Here is a 25,450-nt window from a genome sequence, read left to right on the forward strand (position 1 = left end):
GATTATTCCCTGTGTGCCAATGCATAACCACATAATGACATGTTGTTGTTTTTTTTGTTTTAATGTAAACACAGTAATGTTTGTGTATTCTTCCTCGTAAGAGAAGAATACACAAAACTGCAAACTGCAAAACTGGTTGTCATTTGCTACATACATATCGGTTCTAGCATTCTTTGCACTATTGCCTGACTGTCAACAAACATTATTTCTGTATATATTTATATCTGCACATAGTAGTTTTATATTTATGTGCACCTTGTCGAGTGTGTTGTCTTTGTTTTAGCTGCAGCTCTATCTGTGTATGTACAGTGAGAGCAACATTAAACCAGTTTTTGTATGTGAGCACATACCTGGCCAATAAAAGTGATTCGGTTTTTCTTCCTTCCCGTCTTTTGCCAGTGCATGGCTATATTTCTTGCTGAGTTATTGCCATCAATCGTTGAGCAGTAAAATACACTGAGAGATGTCCTATACTGTAACCTCCATGGCCAATCTTTGAGGTATTTATTTGCTTTGACTGCTGCTTCACCTTCACCAGTTGACATCATTCTTCTCTACATATTACAAGATTTGACCTGTTCTTCTTGTTCTCGTATGTATTTTATAGCTTGCATGCACTATACATTTGCATTACTGTCCACTATAGTTGGCGGTGATATGTGTCCTGTCACCGATGTGCTTGTGCGTGTACATGTGCAGTCTCAAACTACCGGACAGTGTTTGAGAGTTTTCTTGTTTGATCTGGTGACATCTAATGACAAACCTCCGACAAGAGACTATTTAAATGGACCATGACCTTCAACTTGAGCCAGCAGGAGTCTTTGAGCTACAGTCCGAGTCCAGTCTCAAGTCTTTGATGTTCAAGACAGAACACTGTAGAACTATCTAAGAAATTCAAAGCATGTACTGTATTATCATCACTTTATCTACTGCCATACAGCATCAGCTTTGATCAAGTATTGAGGGCTTACTTAAAGAAGAACAGACTTGCTTCTCTGTTGTTGAATCAAAGTGGTGACTGACCTTTTTCTCTATTGTGCAGGCCAGTGGGCCTAAATAGAAAATGTCATAGCTAACATCCTTCCATTTAAACAGCAGTACTCAACACTAAAATAAGTCTAATGCAATAATTACTGTAACATATTTTACAATAAAGTATAATTACACCGGGTCTTCAACTAATGCCTGCTTATTGTCTACTGTAAATCAACACATCCCTCTGAAATCCAGTGTAAACTAACAAGCCTTTAATGTTACATGGTCAACAATAAACCTGTCTGCTGGCGTTAATTATTAACGTGGTCTGCTCCTGGTTTACTGTTAGCCAGCAGATGGTTGCAGTGGAACATAGATGATTTGGTTACCAGACATTTTTTATAGTCATGGCAAGCCAGGGAACTAGCATACTTTATTTTGATACTGCAGATGTTTAGCAATTCTTTTATTTTTGTTATAATTCTAAATTAGTATAGCTTATAGTTATTATAGCTACACGTGACCTTATCAGGGTATTGTTGCTGCAGCTTAAAGTTACAGTGATCTGTGGCCCGCATACCAGATATGTGACATTATATATATGATTAGAAGGGAGGGATCGACTTTAAGCTCGTAGGAAATTTCTGTAATGTAATTGCACCAGAAAAATAAATAAATAAATGTTTATGAATCTCAAATCTGGAGTCTCAGTTAAGAATTTATGAGGATGAGTCAATTAATGTTGCGGGATCGTAACAAATTAATATCAGGCATGAATCGTCAAGTACTTTGTGCACAACCTAATCGAATGCATATACTACATTTTCATGTGTGTGAATGACCTCATACAGTAAAACCAAAAGAGTTTCACAAGACATCGTGGCGTATCCAACTTAAATGACTCAACATAACTGTTGCAATGTTTGCGTAGACTAAGAATCACATATTTTACTAAATGTAGCTGAACACCTGGAGCTCAAGTTCGCCCGTTAAAAGAAAGAGGCTGTCCAAATGCAGATCTGAATGTTAGACTGATCACAAGTGGATCAGTCCTGTCAGTGGAGTGCAGTTTGTCATTCATTCAACAGGGGACTACCAAGTCTGAGCAACCCTAGAGCAGAGGATGCTGAGCGGAATCACTGAACTCACAATAAACTATAACTGTGCTGTTGTTAATAGATCACACTGTTTGAGGCATAGTTCACACAACCAAGATAAATTATTTAGTTTCTCTTCATTGCCCTCACTGAACAGGTTGATCTTTATTTCAATACCTACATCCAGGAGAAGTTAAGTTTCACAGTAAAAAAAATAATAAAAAGAAATAAGGAATTTATTTTCACAAATAAATGTTCAATCATCCACCATATTGGTTTCTTTGGTCTACCAGGTCATTTGCTATTCCTGAGTTTATCGATAGGTTCTTGCTTCTTTCAGATATACCAAATAATTTAGTTTGGCAGCCCAAACATTGTGCCCAAGTCTGTATTTTTAAATCCTTAATATACCTGATGCAGCTGTGCTTTACTCTTTTACATTCATGCTGAGAGTAGAAGAGAAGACTTTGAAAGTGGTCCACTTAATTTCCACCAGATTGCAGGAATTGAAATGTCTGACACTCAAAGTTTCATGGTGGAGGACCCCCAGACCCACTGCTTGATTTGTGTCCCCCAGCTATTGGGCTGGTGGTAAGGTGTCCCTCATTTTATGGAAAACCCTACTGTCTGTGAGAGCCCCCATCTCTGGTGTATGATGACCAATTTGTAATCACCATTGTTAATTATTTACTAGTTAACTATTTAAGTTTAATAATTAATTTAAGAGTGAGATTATTCCAGTTCTATTCATGATGTTCACTGTCTGCAGAACATCTCACATATCAGAGGTAAATTTAGCTAAATATTGAATGTATGCAATAAAATAATTAACTTTTTAAGCTACTTTCCACAGAAAGTGTTTGGCAACACTGCTAGTACAGCACAAGATACAAACTAAATGGGGACCCAATCATCAAAACATCCCACACATTGTTCCCTCAACAGTGATTTATTTAATCTTTGTGTTTGTACAGCACGTTTCTGTAAAAAATATCTCTGCAGCACTAACTGACTACTTGAAAGATCTGCTTTTTATTCAACCACCACCATGTGCTGAAGCATGTTGGTTGAATAAAAAGCAGACTCTTCCGTAAGTGAGAGTAAATTTGCAAGTTGTTTTTTTTTTCATTTCTTCACATTTGGTCCTTTTTTAAAAGTTTGAGTACCTACAAAATTAGATGATTGGTGGAGTAAGGACGGCACACTTTTTCAGCGTAGCACATTTCAAGCAGGACAACAACAACAACAACAAAAAACAACACATTAGCATGAAGCTACAAAGTCTCTCCCTGCAAGGTGTTTTTCATTCTATAAAGCAAAAGGCTCTCTGGATGGTAGAAAAATCAATCTGAAAATGTATGGTGTGCTTTGGAGATGCAGTCACGTAAAGAATAACTGATTTGCAGTTAATGGGCTAAAACGTGCCAAACCACTGGTATAGCGCTTTAAAATCTGTCCCAGGCAGGTCTCTAATGGATTTTTTTTTTTTCATCAAACATGCAACATGTTTTCTGTTTGTGTTCAGATCCAGTGATTATGGAAGCACCTACACCAAACTCAATGACAAAGTGGGCTCAAGGACAGTTTTAAGTTACCTCTACGTCTGCCCTACCAACAAACAGAAGGTCAGCATTCCTCTCTTGCTTTTATCTTTCTGTCTGATCTCCTACGAGCTTGACATGAAATTACAGTTTTTTTTTAAAATTGCTGCCAAATGACTGTATCGCTGTCTCTCTCCCTCTTCTAATGCCATATCCCTCGTCTGGCTCCCTGTACTTTAGATAATGATGCTTAGTGACCCAGAGGTAGAGCTCGCTGTTCTCATCAGTTCAGATGAAGGGGCAAGCTTTGAGAAGCATCCCATTAACTTCAATATCCTAAGCCTGCTCTTCCACCCTGCGCAGGAGAACTGGATACTGGCCTACAGTCACGACAGCAAGGTAGCTTCGGAGTGAATCCACAATGAACCTTTAAGTGGAAATGAGATAATAAATTACGCTGAATCCATAATCTGTTTTTAAATGTAGTTTTTATGTGATGTGATGATTGCTATCCTGCTCATTGACAACATCTTCCTCCTAAAACTTTAAGTGTGATGAAGATCTGCGTAATTATGTCTTGCAGCTGTACAGTTCAGTGGACTTTGGGAGGAAATGGCAGCTGGTTCATGACAACGTGATGCCAGGCCGATTCTACTGGTATGATTATGTGGCTCCTATTTTTGAACTGTTTCCTACATTGATTGATTGTAATTTGCATAATGATAGTGTTCATGACCCTATGCTGTCAGAAGGCTCCAGTGACCGCTTGTCAAACGCAGATCTCTCCTGTGGCAGTCGAGCACAAAACTGATTATGCCCATGTCACGTAGACCTGAAGATCCATTGCTTCTTTCTCCATAGCACAAACATGACATGCTGTTTTTGTTGTCGCTGTCATTTAGTAATCTCAACTGCTCAGGCACAAGGCAGTGAATATTGATGTGAGCCCGTTTATCCCTGTTTGTCATGGTATGCGTCAAACCTAAGTGTTTTTTTTTTCCAGACTGTAAAGAAAGGACATTGGTTGGAGGACATCCTCTCCACATGCATGAACAGCAAGACCTATGATAAATAAGCAGCACAGTGGCACCCGAAACAATGCATTATTTGTGCTCTTGAAAACCATTCCTTCATGCACATTATGTCAAATAGATATTTTTCAAAATTGTGTTGCAGCCACCCACAATTTCAGAACAACACGCGTTTGCCTTTGTAGATATTTATGGGAATAGCTGATGTTTTGTCATCCCTCCTCCTTCTTGTTTCCTCTGTTGATTCTTTGGTGAATTGAGATTAATTGCCGCTGGTGGCGCAGATTGCACACTGACTGAGATAAAAACATTTTGCTTCACAAAATAGGCTTGTCCATATCCAGCTGTGATACTCAACCTAGCCTCCCTCTCTTATCTCATTTTCCCTTTCCTTCCCCACCTTTCTCCACCTCTTTCTGCTCCTCTCTATCCTCTCTTCCTCGCGCTCTTTCAAGGGCGGTAATGGGGCTGGACAGAGAATCAGATGTTGTCCACATCGAGACGCGCATCGCAAAAGGCCGTGAGTGCTTCACTCCAGTCCACCGCAGTAGCAAGACCCACAGGACCCTTTGCCTCTCATTTAGAGCGAGGTCACTGGGAAGATGAGACCTGTTCTGCTGTTCAGATTGGTCCCTGAAGTCTAGTAAAGAGCAATAGGTGTCTACTGACAAAAATGGAGAGTTTTAGTGGGTTGATGGATGTTTCTTCTCTCTAATCTATCCCCTGTGTCTCATAGACAAACCTGAAGTCCCCTTTCTAAACAGCATGGTATATCCTGTCAAACCAATTATAGAGTTTTCCTGCACTGGAAAAGGTACTCGTGTGTGCTCCTGTGGTGAGAAAATCTGAGTGTAAATTAGCATACAAGCTCTTCTTGTCTCAAACAATAACATCCTGAACTTTTTTCTGTAGTGTGACACTGCAAACAAACACACCGCTTCCACAGAATACGTCTTGAATCTCAGCTAATTTGGACTGCAAAAGGTCCGACTGTCTACTCTAGTAATTGCGGTTGAACATTTTCTTCATTATCTAAATAGTTACACCCCAACCTGAAAGCTGTTTCAGAACTGTGAACTCAGAATATATTTAGCATACACTATAGCTCCAATGCATTCAAAGTACTGTTTCAAGGTAAATGGTTGTAATTTACTTACAGATTGATTTTCATTTGCTTCTTTGCAGGTGCCAAGTATGTGAAGTGCAGAGCCCAACAATGCTCAGAAGGGAACAGACAGTACCTCTTTCCTGGATATGTAGACACCAACTCACTGGTTGTTCAAGATGAATATGTTTTCACACAGGTTTGAAGAGCCGATTACTTTTTTCTTGATTAAACTTAACATGTCTTCAACATCTTTTCATCTTTTCATGCAAAGGCTTCTGTCTCTGTGAACTTTGTGGGCTTTTTTTGTCTTTTCTTTTTATTTTGGTCTCTTGCTTTTCCATCAAATCTCACTTATTGGCTTCCCCTAGCACACCTGTTCCCCACTGGCCCATTGTGTGTTTTGATTATGTTTTGTCTCGTTCATGTCAAGACACGCTCAGTGTTTCAGTTTCCGCACAGACATACTCCATGCCTGAAAAATGTGTTTGCTAGAAGGGAGCACACGACAAAGGATCTGTGAATAGGCAGGTTGGTGTCCTTATTACCGTTCTCTCTGACTTTGACTCCAATTAGACAACGGCAGTCAGGGTCGTTATCAGAAATTTAATTTTCAAATGCCCTCCGTTGTCATTGATTTCCATCCACAGCTAAGTAATTTTCCCTCTGCTAGTCAGCCTTGATGCATTTGGTCATCCTTGTACTCCAACCAAGTTTCAGGAGGATAAAAATCTAATGACTGTAGTTTTCCAGGGCTCAGCGTTTGTAGTAAATCATTCTGCACTTTCTCATTTTGAATAAACGCCATTAAGTATTTGCTACTGTATATGTTTTTTTTTATTTATTTATCCACAGATTTAATCTTTTGATATGATATGATGTTGCAGCAGCAATACTTGAGCTGTGACCTAGTTTCGCTTTCAACACACTTAATCCACGGACTTGATTGAAGCGACTGCGATGTAAGAATGAAAATGTATGACATAAAAAGTATCACAGCCTGATTTCAGAAATGGTGATCCAATAAAAAAGCCCAAATTGCATTTAGCTGAGATGAGATTGACCGCGGAGGCACAGGCAGACACGAGGAAGATGCTAGTGAAAATAACTGGACACAGAGAGTGTCTGTGCCGAGCCGTGGTGGCACAGATGACTTTCTTGTGACTTTCATTGCTTCGGGCAGTTGGATTTAACTTGACAAAGAGTAATGAGGTTATCGATTGGGGCTACAACGAAATAAGCAGTCTTCAACACCTCCAAAGTCTCTTGGGAGAGAAGGAACAGCCAAGTGCAACATCCTCAAAAATGTGGCCTGGGAAAAAGCAGCCCATTGATTTTCGATAGATTATTCCATTAGAGCCCTAATGTAGTGTGTTGGGGGACAAACGCCATCCTTCTAGTTGATTAGAAAATAAGCAATCAAGTAGTGTTGCCCTGCCTGTAAGTAGATGGGAAAGTGGTAGTGCATTAAAATCTTCAAGACACTGTAGATAAAGCCAACACAATTTTCAGTGCCTCTTAGCTTTAGACTAATTGAGATAATGATAATAATATCAGCTGTGCTTGTAATTTCAGTCTGCTTTCCACACTGCTGTGGAATGCAGAATAAAATTGCAAGAGTTTTATCAAGTCAGTCGTGCATTGTGAATTAATACACCTCCTTTAGGAGACACTTTAGCTTCATGTCCTCATTTCACAACAGAGTCACATTCGAGTTGTTGGCAGATTCTCTCGCATATGTCTTCTGAAAGCCTCCCATTCCATTTTGTTGTTTTCATTTTCTACATAGTCCTCTATGTAGGAAGAATGCATATACTCATGGCATCTGTCAAAATGTTAATGTACCAAGAAAAGACTCACTGACCTAAAACAGAGAAACACAAGGCATTAGGCAAAGTGACATTATATATATACATATATGTATGTGTGTGTGTGTGTGTGTGTGTGTGTGTGTATATATGTATGTGGTCTATTTATTTTTTGTGGAGTGACAACGCCTCTTTGACTTCATTGCAAAGGTAACCAAGTCAGGACGAGCCAGTTACTTTGTCTCCTACATGAGAGAACCCTTCAAGCAGATGCAATTACCTAAATATTGTCTACCAAAGGTAAGTGCCAAAGTCATAACTGTCACATAACAATAGATGTATTATCATACACATGATTTTTTTTTTTAACAATACAAGTCTTACAACAGTGTTATTTTGTGAAGAAATGTCACACTTTGCACAGTACATGGCCGCTTTTGTGTTTTCTCACCTACACCTCTCATTTTCACCTGTCTGTCCCACTCCTTCCCTGCAGGACATGCATATTATCAGCACAGATGAGAAGCAGGTATTTGCTGCAGTCCAGGAGTGGAATCAGAACAACACTTACAGCCTTTATATCTCAGACTCCCCTGGGGTCTACTTTACCCTTTCATTAGAGAATCTGAGAACCAGCAGAGGCCCCGCCGGTAACCTACTGGTTGACTTTTATAAGGTGCGTAGTTAGTCTCCTTCATGGCCTGCTGCTGTCACTGCTCTGCCACTTCCCCTTCCAGGTATTTCACCTAGTAGTAGTAGTATTTGTCAGAAATTGCTATCACATTTATCAGAGCCTGAGGTCACACAATCAAATTGCCTGAATAGTAACCAGTCTAATTCAGGTACAGTACATGAGTATTTCCATTTTATGTCCATTTGAGAGGTTCTTATTATCCTTTTTACTCCTCTAAAATTAATTCACTAATTAATTCAGTTATAGTCTTTACAGATTAAGATTTTATTCAAAATACAAATCATATGAAGTCTTTAAAATGTGGTGCAGTGGTAAAGATTAAACTACACAACCCTATATAAATCAGTTAATAACCACAAGTGCTGCCTCTATGTTAATGCATCAGTAATAATGAATGAACTGTAAAAAGCAATAACACTAACAGGGGTCTTACTGTGTAATTAGTACTTCAACTTTTGACACTTTAATTACATTTCGCTGATAATGCTACTAATAACATTTTGAATGCAGGACTTTTTTACACTCTGGTGTTGCCGAGTCTACTCAAGGAAAGGGTCTGAATACTACTTCCCACACTGCCCTAATGATGTATCAATTATTATTGATTAACTTCCTGTTGCTCTAAAGGATGATTGATACATCTGGACCTTTAAACAATAAATGCTTTTTTTGCTCTTTTCCATCTTAGATCGAGGGGATAAATGGCATGTATCTCGCCAACAAACTGGTGGATAGTCACATCAAGAGTTTTATAACATACAACAAGGGACAGACATGGGCCCTGCTGCCAGCGCCTGCCACTGATGTGGCTGGGAATAACCTTCACTGCATCCTGGTGAGCTTGAGCCTTTGGGCCTGAGTGAATGAATGCTCTTATTCATGGGAAATGAAGCTTATGACATATATCATTCATCAAATGTTTCAACCTCATCAGATGTGCGTTGGATGTTCTTTGATTCAGAGCCATATTTGTGCAAGGCGAGGTGCCAGCCTCTGCATCAGCTCGCCTTTTTAGCCCCCTAATTGGCCAAAGAAATGCTTGGCTTGAATATCCTTATTATCAGTGTAAGGCACAGAGTGTCATCAGTTTTAGTTACAGGGGTCCAGACTTCCCATTAACCTTCGTGATTTCAATTTACTACCTGTAGTCACACTGGAGTAATGAATGTTTGATTGTGCTGTTTAAATTAGATTATACGGCTGTATTATTATTCAGCAAGTACAATCTTCATCTAATCGAGTCAGTATGTTCTTTTGTAATGATCTATATTCTTCAGTTAAAAGCAGGTTACAGTATTTCTGTGTGTCCATGCGGATGACCGTTATGCTCCCCCCCTCAGCTGTTTCAAAAGCCTTATTGATGTTTTTCCACTGTGCTTTAGTCTGAAAGAGATGAGTGAAAATGATTTGAATCAATTTTGCCAGTTTTATCTGTGCATCTTGGGGAACTTTAATTACATGCCTTGTTTGCTTTAGAATGAAACAATTCAAATGCCCTTTGTGTCCTCTCAACCATTTTCTGTCTTTGTTCCAGGCAGAGGAGATGAGGGGAACAAAGTTGCTTTGTTTTATAAATGGTCTCTGAAAGTGTTAGCACTTTTCTCTCAATTGGGAAGAATAGTTTGAAGGCAAAGCTAATTATAATCGCTTATGTGAAGATCTGTCTGATACATATTGTTCCAATCCATTTTGTTGACAGCCATTTTGTTCGCTGCATCTTCATCTGGAGATGTCGGAGAACCCCTACACGTCTGGACCCATCACCAGCAAAAAGTCTGTACCGGGCATCATTGTGGCTACAGGTAAAGTTGCAAAGGAGAAATGAGAACGATATTTATGAATTTAAACTTCAGATTAAATCTGACGTAAGTGAGCTAATGGAGTGAGCTAATTTTTCAACACCAGAGGTATCCCTTCCTTTTCAGATAAATGCAATTGTGTCAGTGCGAGTAAAATGAATCACACATTTGCCCTCTTTCTGTCATTGAAATCAGATACTGAAACTTCAACTCCTAAATCTCGTATTTTGGGGGAAGTCATTAAGTTGCAATAAGTCATAAACTTGTCCTCTGGCGGTAAATATAGGGCATGCACAGATTTTCAATATAACTCTTAATGATTTTATCAGGTGATTGTGCATACAAGTGTGTTATGGAGCCTTTGCTATGTTAATACACACTGAGTAAAATTATTCATCTGTTTGTACTCAGGGAATATTGGAACAGAGCTGTCCTCCGCCAACCTTGGGATGTTTATAACATCAGATGCAGGAAATAGCTGGAGACAGGTGAGACCTATCTGCGTCTACACACTGCATGCATTTACCTTAAACAGATTATGTATTCATATTGAAAGAGGTGTCTTGAGTGCAGTAAATGTGTTTTGCAGATTTTTGATGAAGAGCACAACGTTTGGTTTCTTGACAATGGAGGAGCTATGCTGGCAGTCTTACATGCAGAGGCGCCTATTCGAAACTTATGGTAGGTAATGACGTCATAATTACTGTAGGTAGGAGTTGTAGGTGTTGGAGTTGTAGTGGGAAATTGCCTGAGTATAATTTCATATTTCAGGGCTTGATGCAGCAGATGATTGCGTTTAATGTTTTGAAATGCGGATGGTTGAAGTTTGCATGATTATTATATCGACACTGCAGCTTCAGAACTGTCAGAATCATTTCCAACAGAGGAGTGTCTGTTGCAGCTTTGTTCTTGTGGTTGAATGTGAAGGTTTGAGTGCTTTTATGTAAATGAAAAGTAGAGCTGGGTGGAAATATGAGACTGAGAATGCCCTCATAAGTGCCCCATATTGTGGGAGCTTTGTAACACTATCTACTTTGATGTCCCTGCTCACTACAGCCCTGTCAGAAGTGATTAAGCTCGGTGATTTGAACCCCCCCCCTTAAATGTTGCACCCTGAGTCATATCTCTCTTTTCTGTTGTTTTGTCACCTTCAGAAATTTACCTGTGCTGAGGATCATTTGTTCTATTGTTTAGCTTGGTGTCAAGATAATTTTTCACATTGAACAGAATCCAAGGTGCTTCATTTTTCAACTCTGGCAAAAGCTAAATGACCTGAAATCTTTTATCATATTTCTTTGTGCCTGTTTTTCACTGCTTAACCTGTGTGTTTGTGACGTTTAATGTTATATGCGTGGAGAAAACAATATATTTAGCCACCAGAAATAAATAAACCAACACGGATGGATAGACAGACATCAGCTGTTGTTTTATGTTTTGTTTTTGTTTTTGCAGGATCAGTTTGGATGAAGGAAAGAAATGGGACCGTCACAGTTTCTCCTTGGCACCTCTGTATGTGGATGGAGTTTTAATGGAGCCAGAATCTGACAATCACATTATCACGTAAGCAAAGATTGTACTGTTAATAGCCATAACAACAGCTCTTCTCATTAAAGAAAGGTCCAGCTGATTTCCCCTGCAACTGTTCATCAAAGGGAACGTTGTCATGTCATAAATGACTTATGTCTGGATCTCTGAAATTTTCATTTTTGTGACTCATCTTTCAGTTTCTTTGGACACTTCAGCCATCGCTCAGAGTGGCAGCTTATCAAGATCGACTACAAGGGCCTCTTTAGCAGGAGGTGCATGGATGGAGATTATCAGACGTGGCACCTGCACAACAAGGTAACAGGAATATTAAACATTATTGATTTGTTGTCCACTTCGAGAGATGTATGTTTGTCCGTTGCCACTGTAAACCCAATACAGTCGCTTCATGCATGAACAAAAATATCTTTCTCTTTTTTCTCCTGAGTTCCTTTAATCTTGTGAAAAACTAGATAATCTTTTTTTGTGTTTGATAGCGAGAGCTGTGTGTGATGGGTGAGAAGCAAATCTATATGAAGCGTCGTCCGGGAAACCGCTGCATGCTGGCCCAAGACTACTCAAGGATCTATTCCTCGGAGCCATGCCTCTGCACAGCCTATGATTTTGAATGGTAATGACTTCCTTTCTCAGATTTCCCAACTGGGACTATACTGTAACTCAGACTTTTATCCTTGACGATCCTTTTTTTTATTACATGTTTACCAAACAGCCTCTCTCCTTTAAACATCTAATTCAATTGAACTTAATTACGGCTGCTTGTAGACATTTGTTAATCAGAAACAGAAGTATCAGTTTGCAGAACTTCATATGCCTTAATGTGCATCTTACATTGAATATTTACTGGATAACCAATTTGACTGTATTCATTAAATCTAATTATAGTTTAGAAATAATAGATGGGAGATAGAAACTTTTCATCATGCTGCTGTCATTTGCATAATGTCAAGTGACTTATTAGAATTCAATTAATAATGAATCGCTAAATGAATTTTGAATATCTTTTATCCATCCGTCTGAAATTCTGTTTGATCCGGCTTGTCTGACAATCGTGTCTCTAGTTATGGTCTTAAAATATGCCACGATGCTGCGACTGCGAAGCATTTGCGCCACTACAAAAGCTTGTAGAGGCGAGATTATTTGAGTAGCGGTGTTTATCAATTCATGAAGTGTCGTGGGTTTTTTTTTTTTTTTTTTTTTTTTTTTTTGGCAGTGATTATGGGTGGGAACGCCAGACGAACGGGAAGTGCTCCCCTGCTTTTTGGTTTAATCCAAATGGTGCCGCTAAAAGCTGCAGCTCCAGCCAAAGCTTCCTTAACAGCACAGGGTAAGTGGCCCCCAATGCTCAATCCATCACAAAACAATATTATTCCATTCCAGCTTGTTTGTCATGTTGCCTAGAACACAAGAAAATAATGCTTCACCTCTTCAATGGTTCAGAAAAACATTCTGAGTGGAGCTGAAAAAAGTAACCTAGACTGTGTCCCATTTCCATAATAATGCTACAGTAGTACAAGAGCAGAAAGTTTTATACTATGAAAATTAGCACATAGATCATGCTGCTGTTTTATTAGTATGTAATAAGGGTAATATCATGATATGAAACTTTATTTTTGTTTTGTTTTTTTGTTACCTTAAAGGTATCGGAAGGTTTTGTCCAATAACTGTAAGGAGGGAGGGACGAATGTGTACTCACCCAGGAGGCAGGGGTGTCGTCCCAGACCACCCCAAGGTCTCCGGCTGTCTACCAGTCAAGGAGAGCTCAGTGCCACTGTTGGAAGCAACGTCACTTTCACGGTTTACCTTGACGATGTGAGTCATATCACCAAAAGGTCTCAGCAGTGACAGCAACATGCTAACATGCTTACAGTGACAATGTTAATATGCTGATATTTATTGTTTTCCAAGTTCACCATCCTGGTATAGTGAGTTACCATGCTTACATGTGCTAATTCAGGCTGATGACTGTCACTAGTTTTTCACATTTTTGCTGATGGCACTAGATGAAAAGTTAGTTTGTTCCAGTTTGTTCCAATCAGATGTGGCAGTATTTCATTAGAATTTCATGGCAATCCATCCAAAATTTGTCGTGATATTTTACACAAAACCAAAAATGGCAACTCACGCTGGTGCAAGTCAGGCATTGTACATCAACTGGAATTAAGTGCATCACATAGCTGTTGAGTTATTTCAGTCTGATTGTGAACTGACTCATCCAACAGCCAACACTGACATCACTAGAGCCATGTCTCTAACCTGGCTAAAAATATGTGTTCCCACTTACTTCTAGTGCAGACATACAGATAGCTTAGTTTTAGGATACTGTGTTTGAATTAAGTTATGGTAGTGGTGAATTCAGCGAAACAATATCATTATTCTGGATAACACTCAGATCTCACTGTGAGCAGTTTTTATTGGAACTACTTTCTACTGACCTAACACCCTCTTGACAGGGTGTTAGGTCACACTTGTTAGGGCAGGTACAATGTCTCTGGAAAGACAAGTTGTTATTGATTTTTTTTTAAGGTGTGTATATATATATATATTTATTTTTTTTTGTGAGCACCACAAAAGAAACACTGTTGACCTATTATATGTATGGTGCCAGAAATCTTACAATACATATCTTAAAGTAGGGGTAAATAAAACCAAAGCTATCTGGATGGCTAGATGCCACTAGGGTTTGATAAAATGTTTTTATTTTTTGTGTGAAAACACTTTAATAATGGGAATATGTTTGTTTTGGGTGGTTTTATCAGTCTGCAGGATTGCACCAGGTTATAGACTGATCCTTCTAACTTTTATAACCTCTGGTGCTTTTTTATTTTATTTTATTTTTTTTTACTTTGCTTCTTTTCTCGGTTGAATTTCTGTCTCCGTCCATTCATATTCACCCACAAAGTGTTTGTGACACATCTTATGGGACCTCAGCCCAAGCACTTTAGTAGTGGACCGTGCTTACTTCACTTGTATGTGGCCTAATTGAAGTATCCTGGCCTAAGCCGTGCTGACAGAGGCCATGTCTCAATGCCTGTCCACAGGGAGACTCGCTGAGGACCAGCATCCAGCTAGACTTTGGGGATGGCATCAAGATCACATACTCTAACCTGAGCAGAACTGATGATGGCATCAAGCACATCTACAGAACAACTGGGATTTACCGAGTGACAGCTTCAGCTGAAAACAGCCAGGGATCTGACAGCAGCACACTGTTTTTACACATCACCAGTATGTGAATAAGAAACATCATTACTCATTCCTGCGGCTGTGCATATAGCATGAACCTCTGCTCTTTCATGTCTCGTTCTCACTCAGGATTTTATTTCAGTCATACTAATACATTGAAAATCAAACACACACACACACACACCTGGAAATAAATGTATACATGTCGTGATCACAATAATGCTCCATGTTTGCTGAATATGTGTGTGTTTTGTGTGTGGGTGCGTGTATTTGTATGCACACGTGTGGTGTGTGCGTTGCTGCCTCAGGTCCAGTGGAGCGTGTATATCTCTCTGCTCCTATTGTAACCATCCGGGGAAAGGAGGCTAATCTAACTGCAGTGGTTTGGCCAAGTCACACCAGAACATTGACCTTCTTCTGGTGGTTTGACAACAGCTCTGAGGTAAGAGACTCAAACAGTATTTTCCATTCTGCCACTCCGTTCTTGACGTCCTGTTGGGCCTCTGTTGCTTTTGTTGTTTACAAAGTGTAAATCTTCCAAGATTTCACACAAATAATGTAAAATGTGACTGCACGTGACTGGTCTATGTCTTTCTAGAGGATCCTACAAGGATGGCTAGTCATATTTATTTATCACGTTGATTGTGTTCACTGCAGCACCGCCTCATTAATACAGTATGTCAAGGGCTGCATGTGCATGAGTTATTCTATATTTGGCTGAGAGGATGCAGGTTTTTCTGTAAAATTCTCTGTTATTTTCCTTTTGAAATCCAGCCCATTATAACCTTGGAGGGAAGCATCTCTTACACATTTCAGAGAAGGGGAAAAAACAAGGTCACGGTCCAGGTTGCTTCTGGGAGCACCATAATGCAGGATTCAAAAGTTATAACTGTTAAAGGTAAGTGAGGAAGACAGTCTTCAAAGCACTTTAATTGGTGCGATACACATTACATGAATATGCAATATGCTATCTTGGGGAAAGTACGATGCCGCTCGGTCCACTCTGCAAGCAACGTCACGTTGATGTCAACGTGGACTCATCTAATGAATAAAATGTCACGGTATGCGAACACGAAATCTTGAAAGAGCAATTAACTTCAAGTCGTATGTTGCCAAATGAAAAAAGACAAAACTGCACATCAGATTAATCAAAAAGAAGACCAGAGGTTGCATTCACACTCTAACAGACTTCATCACTTCAACTTTCTTCCAGAGTTCTTCAGGTCGCTGTTGTTATCATTCTCGCCAGCTCTTGATGAACACAATCCTGACATCCCAGAGTGGAGGGACGACATAGGGCGCGTGGTGCGGACAGCTCTGTCACAGGTACATCAATTCCCTATTGCCCTGAAATCTTCCGTGGCGCCAACAACAGCCACCAGTGGCTTTCAGGGTCATTACTATTTTATAGCTGAGTGCAGTACTGATACAGCAGTCATGTTGTTTTATGGTCCATGTGGGAATGTTTGTCTTTTTTTTAGTTTACTTTTGATGGCAGTAACCAGACATGGTCGTCTAGTGTGAACTCAAATTGAAGCTGAGGTTAAAATGTTTGTCATGGGACAATGTTGGTTTGGAGATTTTCACTTTATTGTCCAAAGTTTAGAAGTCTAAACTTTAACCTCCACAGTAAAGTTATGTCTGCCTGTCGTGTCCTGTTGGGTTGTCTTGTCTCTGCAGGTGTCTGGAGTTCCTGAAGAGCAGCTGCTGGTGTCTTTATATCCTGGACTTCCAAGTACAGCAGAGCTCTTTATCCTACCTGATGAGCATACATCAAGTGAGCACAAGAGGAGCAGCGAGGAGTCTCTAGAGAGTGTAAGATCTGTGATATGTAGACATGTGTTAGTTATTCACTTCTGATGACATGATACATAAAATTAAATGATATTTTTAAACATGAAAAATATGTATGAAGGCTGTTGCCAAATCATGTCCACCAGTAAATAATTAGATTAATTGATTTTGGCGCTGTTTTTTATGTAGCTACTTTTTCATGCTTAAAGGAATAATTCAACTTTTTTTTTCTCTCTTCAGAGAGTTGGATGAGTTCAATCTAAAGTTACTAATCAACACATTGACTCATTTATTTATTCTGTATACAAAATAAATATTAAAAAAACGACAAGTTGAATGCTGTAACTTGTTATTTTCTCAGATTTTGAATAATTGAGAGCCAGGCTGTTTCCCCCCTGATTCCAGTCATTATGCTAAGCTGAGCTAATCGCCTCGGGGCTCAAGCTTCGTACTCAGCACACAGACAGGAGAGTGCTATCAATCTTTTCACCTCCCTCTTGAAAGGGAAAAACTATATTTTGGAATTATTCCTTTAAGAAATTGTGAGTTTTTGATATGATTTAAGCTTTATGCGACATTCAACCGTATTTGTTGTGACTTAATATATCATTCTCTGTTGTTTGTTTGTGTTTCACCAAAAACAGATATCAAATATTTTTGTCACCGCCCTGAACCAAGGACTGGTCCAGTTTGAGCTGAAAGCCGACATCCGCATTATTGTGTACATGACTCAGCAAACTTTGGGTAAGTTTGTTTGTAACCTTAGCTGTTTGTCTCGTTACATTTAAAAGCCATTTGCAAGTAAAAAAAAAAAAAAAAAAAAGGCTAATTTATTCCACTTTACTGCAGTATGTTGACACATTTGTTCTGCTTGGTGATGTTCAGAAGATAAGCCTCTTGTCTTTCCTGGTATAATTTGACATTGAGTTCTCCCCTAACACTGAAAAAATTAAACAAGACAACCAAGACAGCAGTGAGAGTTATGATACAGTATATCACAGGACTGAAATATCTTTCACAGTGCGTCAGTTTTGCACCTGAGGCTGTGAAAGTAGTACTCTTTGAAATCAGCCAATCAATGACATGATTGACAAAGAAGGCATTTGGTATGCACTGAGGAAATCTGCAGGGTCACTGGGTCATTAGCATATCTCAAAAACGTGTCGATCACCCGTGCGTGGCTTTACCCTTTTCATCCACCTACGGATCTGTCTTCATTTGTGTCTGCATACAAAGGTCTGGGTTGCCTTTAAAATGATCCAGAAAGGTCATAGACTTCATAGGCTTCTCTCTGAAGGAGATGGGCGGTGAGGGGAAATACTTTGATTATTGCATCTCAGCATTTAAAAAAGGCATGACTATGCATAAGCTACCTGCATGACGGACCCCAGGGAGAGGCATCGGCCCTCCTAAAGGTTCCTTTTAATACCCTGAGGGGATAACATGCAGAGAGCAGCACTTCAAACTATACCTGCAGTTGTTACATGACATGGGGTAATGAAAAGCAATCTCCTTGAAATAAGACTGGGTTTAAAGGGTTGTTTAACTCATTTGTCTGATGCTCATTTGATGGCTTTGTCTTTCAGCACCACTTGTGGATTCAAACTCCATCCACAGTGGGTCGGCCATGCTAATGCTCCTCACTGTGGTATTTGTTGGTTTAGCTGCATTCTTCATCTACAAGTTCAAAAGGTGTGCTCTGTTACACATGGATGAGAATAAAGTATTATATCTACATTTGTTGTTGGTGAAAAACCTTACACAGTTGCCTCTGATTATCTTCTTGTCATTAGGAAAATCCCTTGGATCCATGTTCAGACTGAGGACAGTCACGAGAAGGAGCCCGAAGTGATCAGCACAGTTGGTCAGAACGATAACATGTCCAAGGTCAAGCTCAGCGAGTTTCCGTCTCCGAAAGAACTAATGGAGAAGGAGCTGGAGGCCAGGAGCAGAGGTACACATTCACTATCATCATTAACACAATGAGTATGTGTGTGTACGAGTATTTTAAGCAGTGGTGGAAGAAGTCTTAAGTCCTTTTTGTGGAGTAAAAGAAGCTATGCCACAATTTAAAAGTTGTCTGTATTCAAATCTTAAGTAAAAGTATGCTATAGTATAAATAGTATAAAAGTACTAACCATGCAGGACTCTGTTACATTATTGTATATTTTACTATTAGATTATTATTATTGGTACACAGACACATATAAACAGCATTTATTGTAGAGCTGTATTGTATTTTATATCTTCATTATAGGTTTTAAATCTTGCAAAGTAACTCAGTACAGGCACGAAACGGCAGTGAAGTAACAAGAACAATATTTCCTGCTGAAATGTAGTAAAAGTATGAAGTAGTATGAAATGTATGTACAAGTTACTCTTGAGCACAGTACTTGACTGAATGTACTTAACTGCTTTCCACCACTGACTTTAAGTGGATGTATTTTAGGATGTAGGTTTAAAACTACAGTATACGACAGCTGTGATGTATTTTATTATACCAAAACTTAATTAAACACAGAATATAAATCTCTGTGTACTACTTAGACACATTAATACAAGATTTCCTTTATAACTAATTAACTTTTTATTGCCCTAAAACACATCACTGGGCATCTATTTTTAATAAATTGAAGCTTTGGACACAAAACACTGACATTGTTTCAGTCTTATTTAAATGAGGTCTCTTCAATTAGTGAGGCGTCTTTACGTTGTGCAGTGAACATCTGAGGTGCTGGGATGTCGTTATCAGTGCAGTGTGTCGTATTTCTACAAACTGCACACCGCAAGCACAACTGCAGCGCAGTAACCAGACATCACAATGACAAGTTAACTTTTTGATTGCTCCGGCTGACATCCTCTGTGATGTCTCTTAAATGAAAACTATTCGGCTCCCTGCAGACAGTGTGGATTATTTGACAAAAGTAGCACTGCAGTGCTCCTGACACAGACATGTGGGCTGCAGGCCTTTTTTTCTGGTCACTCAGCACTTTCTGCTATTCTTCATTTCTCAGCTGTTTCTACCTTTCCGAGTCCTTGCTGATCTGAAACAAATTAACTTCTTTTTGGTTACTTCTGAAAAGTGTTTATTTACTAAAGGGCAGAGCAGCGTGCGACCTTTTGATTTGGGGCTTGATTAAATGAATTTACAACGTGCTGTTTATAGATTTCATTAATACTCTGAAGCTTGGGTTGTTTCTCATGCAGTCTCATTTTGGCTGAGATACAAACACAAAGCTGAGTCTGTTTTATCCGGTTTGAATCCATTTTATAATATAATAAGATGTCATCTGCTAGTGCAGATCACTGTCCAGCTGCAGGATAAATAGTAATCACTGATCGATTTTAAATATTGCCTTCAGTTATTATGTTGTGAGTAATCTAACATGTAGATTTAAAGGTATTTAAATTTTTCCATTGCCTCTAAGTTACATCTTGTTCCAGCCAGGGGGAAAGAAATCCCCAACCAGAGGAAAAACGTTAACCAGTTTTAATTGGATTAATAACTGCGCTTAGTGATTTTATGTGTTCTCATTCTAGTCCAGACGGCTTTAAAAGCTCTAAGAAGAAGAAGATGATAAAGAATGTGCTAGTCACTGATAGTTGTCACAGTGGAGCAAGAAGTAAAACGAATTAAGATCACAGTAAAATTTCATAAAGGTTGAAATGAAGATTTAAACATTTTAAACAGGATGTGATGGATTAAAGGTCCAGTGTGTAAAATTTAAGAAGCTCTATTCACAGAATATGGCAGAAATTAAATATATAATATGCAAAAACTTTGTTTTCAATGTGTAATCACCTGAAAATAAGAACCATTATGTTTTTCTTACCTTAGCATGGGTCTTTTAGTTATACAGACACCACAGGTCGCCTTCCACAGAGTCTGCCATGTTGAACTAGAAACTAAACACTGGTTCTATGACCTTTTACGTTTTCTTCACGTTTTCTTTTGCGCATTTTGTGGCCACCATAGTATCTCCTTCATGCTAGAAAGGTGAGGGTGACACGAGGGGGTAGCATTCTGCAATCATTCTACTAGATAGCACTAAATCCTACACACTGGATCTTTAAAATGGAAATCTGAAGTTCAGTTAAGGATCTTAATTGGATTTATGTTAATACAAGTCGGGTCTGAGTGATTAACTGTAAAAACATTCAGGATTCTTCTGTATGATGCATCGCACAAGAGAGTCGGTCATCAGAACAGATCTGCCTAGTCAGGATTTCCAATTGTTGATGACGCAGAATGAACTATAGAAAAAAAACTGGTGCTTACATAACCACGGATGTCTAATAGACATGAAGCAGCCTCTCAGCTAGACGACACAGAGATTCTGACTTGTATTTATCAAACCTCTAAGAATTATACTTAAGAATGGTCCTAAGAGCCAACTCAGGAGTAGCAATAAATTAAACACATTTATCAAGTGACTTACTCGTACTTACAGTAAAGTGTAAGAGTATAACTTTTAAAAGCAACTCTCAAGTAATCACATCTGTAACATAAGGGTTCGATATGTGGTGGCTGGCTCATTCTTGATGAGAAGAAACAGTCGGATGGAGACATATGACTTTCTCAAGCAGCAATGATTTTCACACTTTATCAGCTTCACAACAACACTTCCTTGAAGCTCCAAGGACTTAGACTGAGGTAGATGTGATGGACCAAAAAAGCAGATTCAGTAGAATAGTGTAGCTTCTAAAGATTGATGAAAACAATGTAACGACATGGAGGTCGCTCATAATGATGAACCTTCAGGGCATGATCCCCCGTATCTGCAGCTCAGCTTTACAGCACAAACTTTACTTTTATAAGTTCACTTTCACCACAAACAGCAAACTGCTCTTTAACTGCTAGATGCATAACTGTTTTGCTACTTTGCCATTTCAACTCAAAAGATGATTAATTAGATGATTAGTAATGTTTGCAACTGGTTTCCGCTGCTCCAAGGTTATTGCAGGATGGACTTTAAGAGTTTGTGTAATATGTTGTTAAAAGTTTGATAAATAGCTACTTCATGAGTAGCACTTTCACTTACTGTATGTCCAAAATTGTATATTTAGCAGTGTGATAGAAACTGGCACAGGTTTCCTTCCTCCTGGAAACTCAGCTATTTGAATGCAGTCCATCCTGGCTGCTATAATACGATATAATCACTTCTGTTGAGGCTCATGGGGAAATTAAAATTTTGTTGCAGACCACATAGATTTTAGTCTTAAAATATACTCCATGTAAAAGCAATTTAAATCTCATAAATCATATTTCCTTTAGCAAATCTGAACTGACTGCCAAATCTCTGCCTGGATGAATTTACTGCCAGGTTATTAGTTATATGAGTGAACTTGAAATGAGCTTCATGCAGCTTTGTATAAATTACTGAATTTAAACTACTGACACAGTTGGGAGATAAAAGTGCCACCTTTTGAAAGAGCCAGAGTATGCACAATCTGAACGACCCCACTTGTCACAGTGATCCTATCTTATCAGCCCTTCATCACCAGCTCAGCCCTGCTTGGATAGGCCATGTTCATTTGAGACAACAGGGTGCTTTTTAACAAAAATGCATGGTTGATGACTTTATAATTAAGTGTAAAAGCTCAGAGAAAACCATTTGATCTTCAAGTAAAAAGATTAGAGAAAGCAAGAGTGAACTTTGAGTTGTTTGGTTATTCTTAAAGGCTGTTAGAGCTCATTACTTTACCCCCAAATCAATGTCAGAAATCACAAGCTGTCTGCAAAGATTCTCTTTCATAATTCTGATCATATCCTCAAAACAACCAACTTGTGATGTGCATGTGATGTCAAAGCATTTGACTGTCCCTGTATTTAGTCCATTTTATCATCTCTTTGCATGTTTTCAGGAGGAAATGGAAGAAATATGGAGAGGATTGTTACAAGGGAATTTCCAAACTGTACTAATGTCTAAAACAAGTGCTCTGTTACTGAGTAAGTACAGATTGTTGTGTTACAATTGTGCTGAAATTGTTTGCTTTGTTACCATTTTATTTGTTTTATTTTTATTTCATGCTGATAGCCGCTATCATTCAAAGTCATGTTTTTTAACTCACATGGATATAATTAGTATGTACTTTACACACACACTACTTGATGAAGATCAATCCACCTAGCTAGACTCTTGGGCCTCTAGTTTGAGGGCAGTGAATTGCTAAAATTGGCTGATAACTAGCATCAACACCCACCCCACGATTCTGCATCAACACCATGGATGTATTGCTGATGATGAGTGCTTATCTGTTTTTAAACCAGGCAGTGTCAACCTCACAGCAGTACTCAACACTGATTACCTAGAGCAATGCGCATTGATTTGATGAGAGGCAATGAAAATTCAAATAACAGTAACAATCGCACTCAAAATGGAGCGTGTCTAGACGTTAGAGACCCCTCCTTTGTAATCCATCCTACACTTCATGGTGTTGACCCATGTTGTCCAGAAATATGTGAAATGAAGGCATTCCTGTATGGCGTATATAATAAATAAATAATGGTTTTACATGTACAGTTTTTACAGAATAGAATATATTCATGCAGCATCATGAGTTATCATTGTACGTGTTCAGTAAGGTGAAGTACTTGTACCATTAATGCATCCATAATAATTCATGCTTTGTTTTAACATTTTATTGTTGGTGGTAAATAAAGTATAATGTATGTTCGTGCATTTAAAAGAAATGAACGAACATACAAAATCAGACAAATTTGACTTTAAATTCTCTTAATTTTACATAATCATGATGCAGCACAGATTCTTTTTCACTTTTCTTAACACCAACAATGAAATAATGAAGAATGCATTTTTTTTATAAATGCATCAAAATATGCCTCACTTCACTTTACACATACAGTGATAACTCATGACACTGCGTGGACTGTTATAGCATACTATGAGTTCTTACTACAGTTGATTGTTGAGGTGTGTGCATAGGTAGTCATAATGTATTATAAGCACCAATCACTAGTTTATATCCAGTCAAGAGCATTTATGAGACACTTGGAGTTATAATTCACTATAAGTCAGTATAATGTTTTATGACTGTTGCTTCAGAAAGCATTTTATGTGTTTGAGTGTAGCATTCATAACTCATTATGAATGCCTCCATAACTCACTATAGATGTGGTCTTCACAGAAATTGTTACTGATTTCCTGGATATTTGGGCTTTTAAGGAATACTATAATAATAATAATAATAATATGATACAGGGCTTACAATTCTGAATTAATTTAATGTAATAAAAATGTTTTTGACATCTTACAGTACTTCTTGATGTTTCCTTCTTATAATAGTGTTTGCTCATAAATTTAACAAGCGGGCTATAAAACCTGTCAAGTGTAACATTTTTATATGACAAACAACAAAGACAACACATTTTGCTCTGTCTCCATAAGACAGAGGTGTAATGAATACATGATTTTGTTATTGAAAAAAAAAACAAAAAGCAAAACATTTGCATTTACCGCCCTATAACTAGAGGTCTTTGAGTTGTGAATGAAAAATATCTGACTGTTGTGAATGCTTTTAGGTAGTTGCTCTGTAAGATAACATGGTGCTTTCAATGACCTTTTCTCAGATGATGGTACACAACAAAATATGATATATGGACATGGAAGTCTGGCCTTAGAAGTGGAAATACTCAAAATGTGTACATAGAATAAGATGGAATGTAAATCTATACAGTAGCTTCATCCTACTTTATTGTAAAGTCAACCCACTGAACGGGCAGTAATATGTTTCCATGACCTTAAGTCTCAAAACAAGCTGTATGTCCTTTTTTATTTTATTTATTTTTATTTTTTTACAGTAGCATGCCCTAATTATCTGTGATAACACTTAAGACTAGGGTGAGTACTGTGTATGTATATATGTATATATACATATCATAGTTGGTTTTGAAGTTTACTTGAGACATTAAACAAATTATTAAACGCCTTGTCCAATAGTCTAGTTGTGCAATTGCCAAAACTTGTGCATGATCTATGATATTGTCCATTTTTGTCAATTATATAAAAATAGTCTTGTTTTGAATCATATTTCTTACTGTGAACAAATTGCCATTTTAAAATTGTTCAAAATAAATGTATTTTTATATGGAATTATGTTTTTTTTTCTATTGTGCATGCTCTTAAAGTGTGAGTTTTAGAGTGTGTTTTCCCCCAGCAGAAGGATACAAAACAGACCTTTTGTCTGTCAGTGAATAAGAAATGTCGTTATAACATAACGCTGAAAACGTGTGAGTTCATGCAGCTTTGTTTTTGCAGCATTGACACAGTCTTCATCTGAAACACAGGTGCCTTGTAGCAGCCAGCGTATCAGTCTCAGCATACCATTATTAATGATCCCAGAGCAGCTCTGAAGTCTATTTTAATGGGCAGAAGTGTGATAACACCCATGTAAAGATTCCCATCTGACACTTTGACTGAGCCATCACTTGATCACTCAAGTTGCCAGTTACAGATGGTTCCTATTTAAGGGGACCAATTACTGAGGCTGTAGGCAAATGATGAGAAACAGATGATTTTGTAAATACGAACTACTGGCATTAGTATTGCCTCCATCTCCCTCCTCAGATGTAGAAAAGAGAAAAAAAAAACGTGCACATTAAAATGGCAAACAGAGAGCAAGGGTGGAGGACAGAGCTGTGCGCTTGATTGGCTGAAATAACTCTTCACACATAAAGCTGCAGCAGCAAGGCCCTTGTTCCTCTGTTTTGCATTTTGTTTGCCACTTTAACAGCTTCATATCACACACCAATCTTCATCACTCCCAACAGCCATCGACGCCCCAAGAGTCTTATTCTCGCTCCTGCTCTCAGTCTGAATTAACACCAAGGCCTTTCTCTAACTGCCCTGGGATGTTC

At 38.5% G+C, this 25,450-nt stretch overlaps 1 protein-coding gene across 3 annotated transcripts in view; it reads left to right on the plus strand.

The window, feature by feature from the left end:
* sorcs3b (sortilin related VPS10 domain containing receptor 3b) overlaps positions 1 to 24,669 on the plus strand; it is a 60,318-nt gene extending 35,649 nt beyond the window's left edge. The window contains exons 3-28 of one of the 3 annotated variants that reach the window (XM_019270388.2): positions 3,598 to 3,697; positions 3,854 to 4,012; positions 4,197 to 4,270; positions 5,100 to 5,164; positions 5,830 to 5,948; positions 7,768 to 7,857; positions 8,054 to 8,233; positions 8,940 to 9,086; positions 9,951 to 10,053; positions 10,462 to 10,538; positions 10,640 to 10,731; positions 11,503 to 11,610; positions 11,775 to 11,892; positions 12,072 to 12,205; positions 12,806 to 12,919; positions 13,233 to 13,404; positions 14,634 to 14,820; positions 15,087 to 15,220; positions 15,553 to 15,676; positions 15,992 to 16,104; positions 16,459 to 16,593; positions 17,217 to 17,316; positions 18,159 to 18,264; positions 18,366 to 18,526; positions 22,438 to 22,522; positions 24,164 to 24,669. In XM_019270388.2, coding sequence (XP_019125933.2) covers positions 3,598 to 3,697; positions 3,854 to 4,012; positions 4,197 to 4,270; positions 5,100 to 5,164; positions 5,830 to 5,948; positions 7,768 to 7,857; positions 8,054 to 8,233; positions 8,940 to 9,086; positions 9,951 to 10,053; positions 10,462 to 10,538; positions 10,640 to 10,731; positions 11,503 to 11,610; positions 11,775 to 11,892; positions 12,072 to 12,205; positions 12,806 to 12,919; positions 13,233 to 13,404; positions 14,634 to 14,820; positions 15,087 to 15,220; positions 15,553 to 15,676; positions 15,992 to 16,104; positions 16,459 to 16,593; positions 17,217 to 17,316; positions 18,159 to 18,264; positions 18,366 to 18,526; positions 22,438 to 22,502 — 2,977 coding nt within the window. In that variant the 3' untranslated portion in view covers positions 22,503 to 22,522; positions 24,164 to 24,669. Of the gene's footprint in view, positions 1 to 3,597; positions 3,698 to 3,853; positions 4,013 to 4,196; positions 4,271 to 5,099; positions 5,165 to 5,829; positions 5,949 to 7,767; positions 7,858 to 8,053; positions 8,234 to 8,939; positions 9,087 to 9,950; positions 10,054 to 10,461; positions 10,539 to 10,639; positions 10,732 to 11,502; positions 11,611 to 11,774; positions 11,893 to 12,071; positions 12,206 to 12,805; positions 12,920 to 13,232; positions 13,405 to 14,633; positions 14,821 to 15,086; positions 15,221 to 15,552; positions 15,677 to 15,991; positions 16,105 to 16,458; positions 16,594 to 17,216; positions 17,317 to 18,158; positions 18,265 to 18,365; positions 18,527 to 22,437 lie in introns of all 3 variants that reach the window. The other 2 variants (XM_027278495.1, XM_010744362.3) reach the window with 2 other exon arrangements.
* The last annotated feature ends 781 nt before the right edge of the window (positions 24,670 to 25,450 follow it).

This window comes from Larimichthys crocea, chromosome III, assembly GCF_000972845.2.
Source record: "Larimichthys crocea isolate SSNF chromosome III, L_crocea_2.0, whole genome shotgun sequence".
NCBI classification, from domain to species: domain Eukaryota; kingdom Metazoa; phylum Chordata; class Actinopteri; family Sciaenidae; genus Larimichthys; species Larimichthys crocea.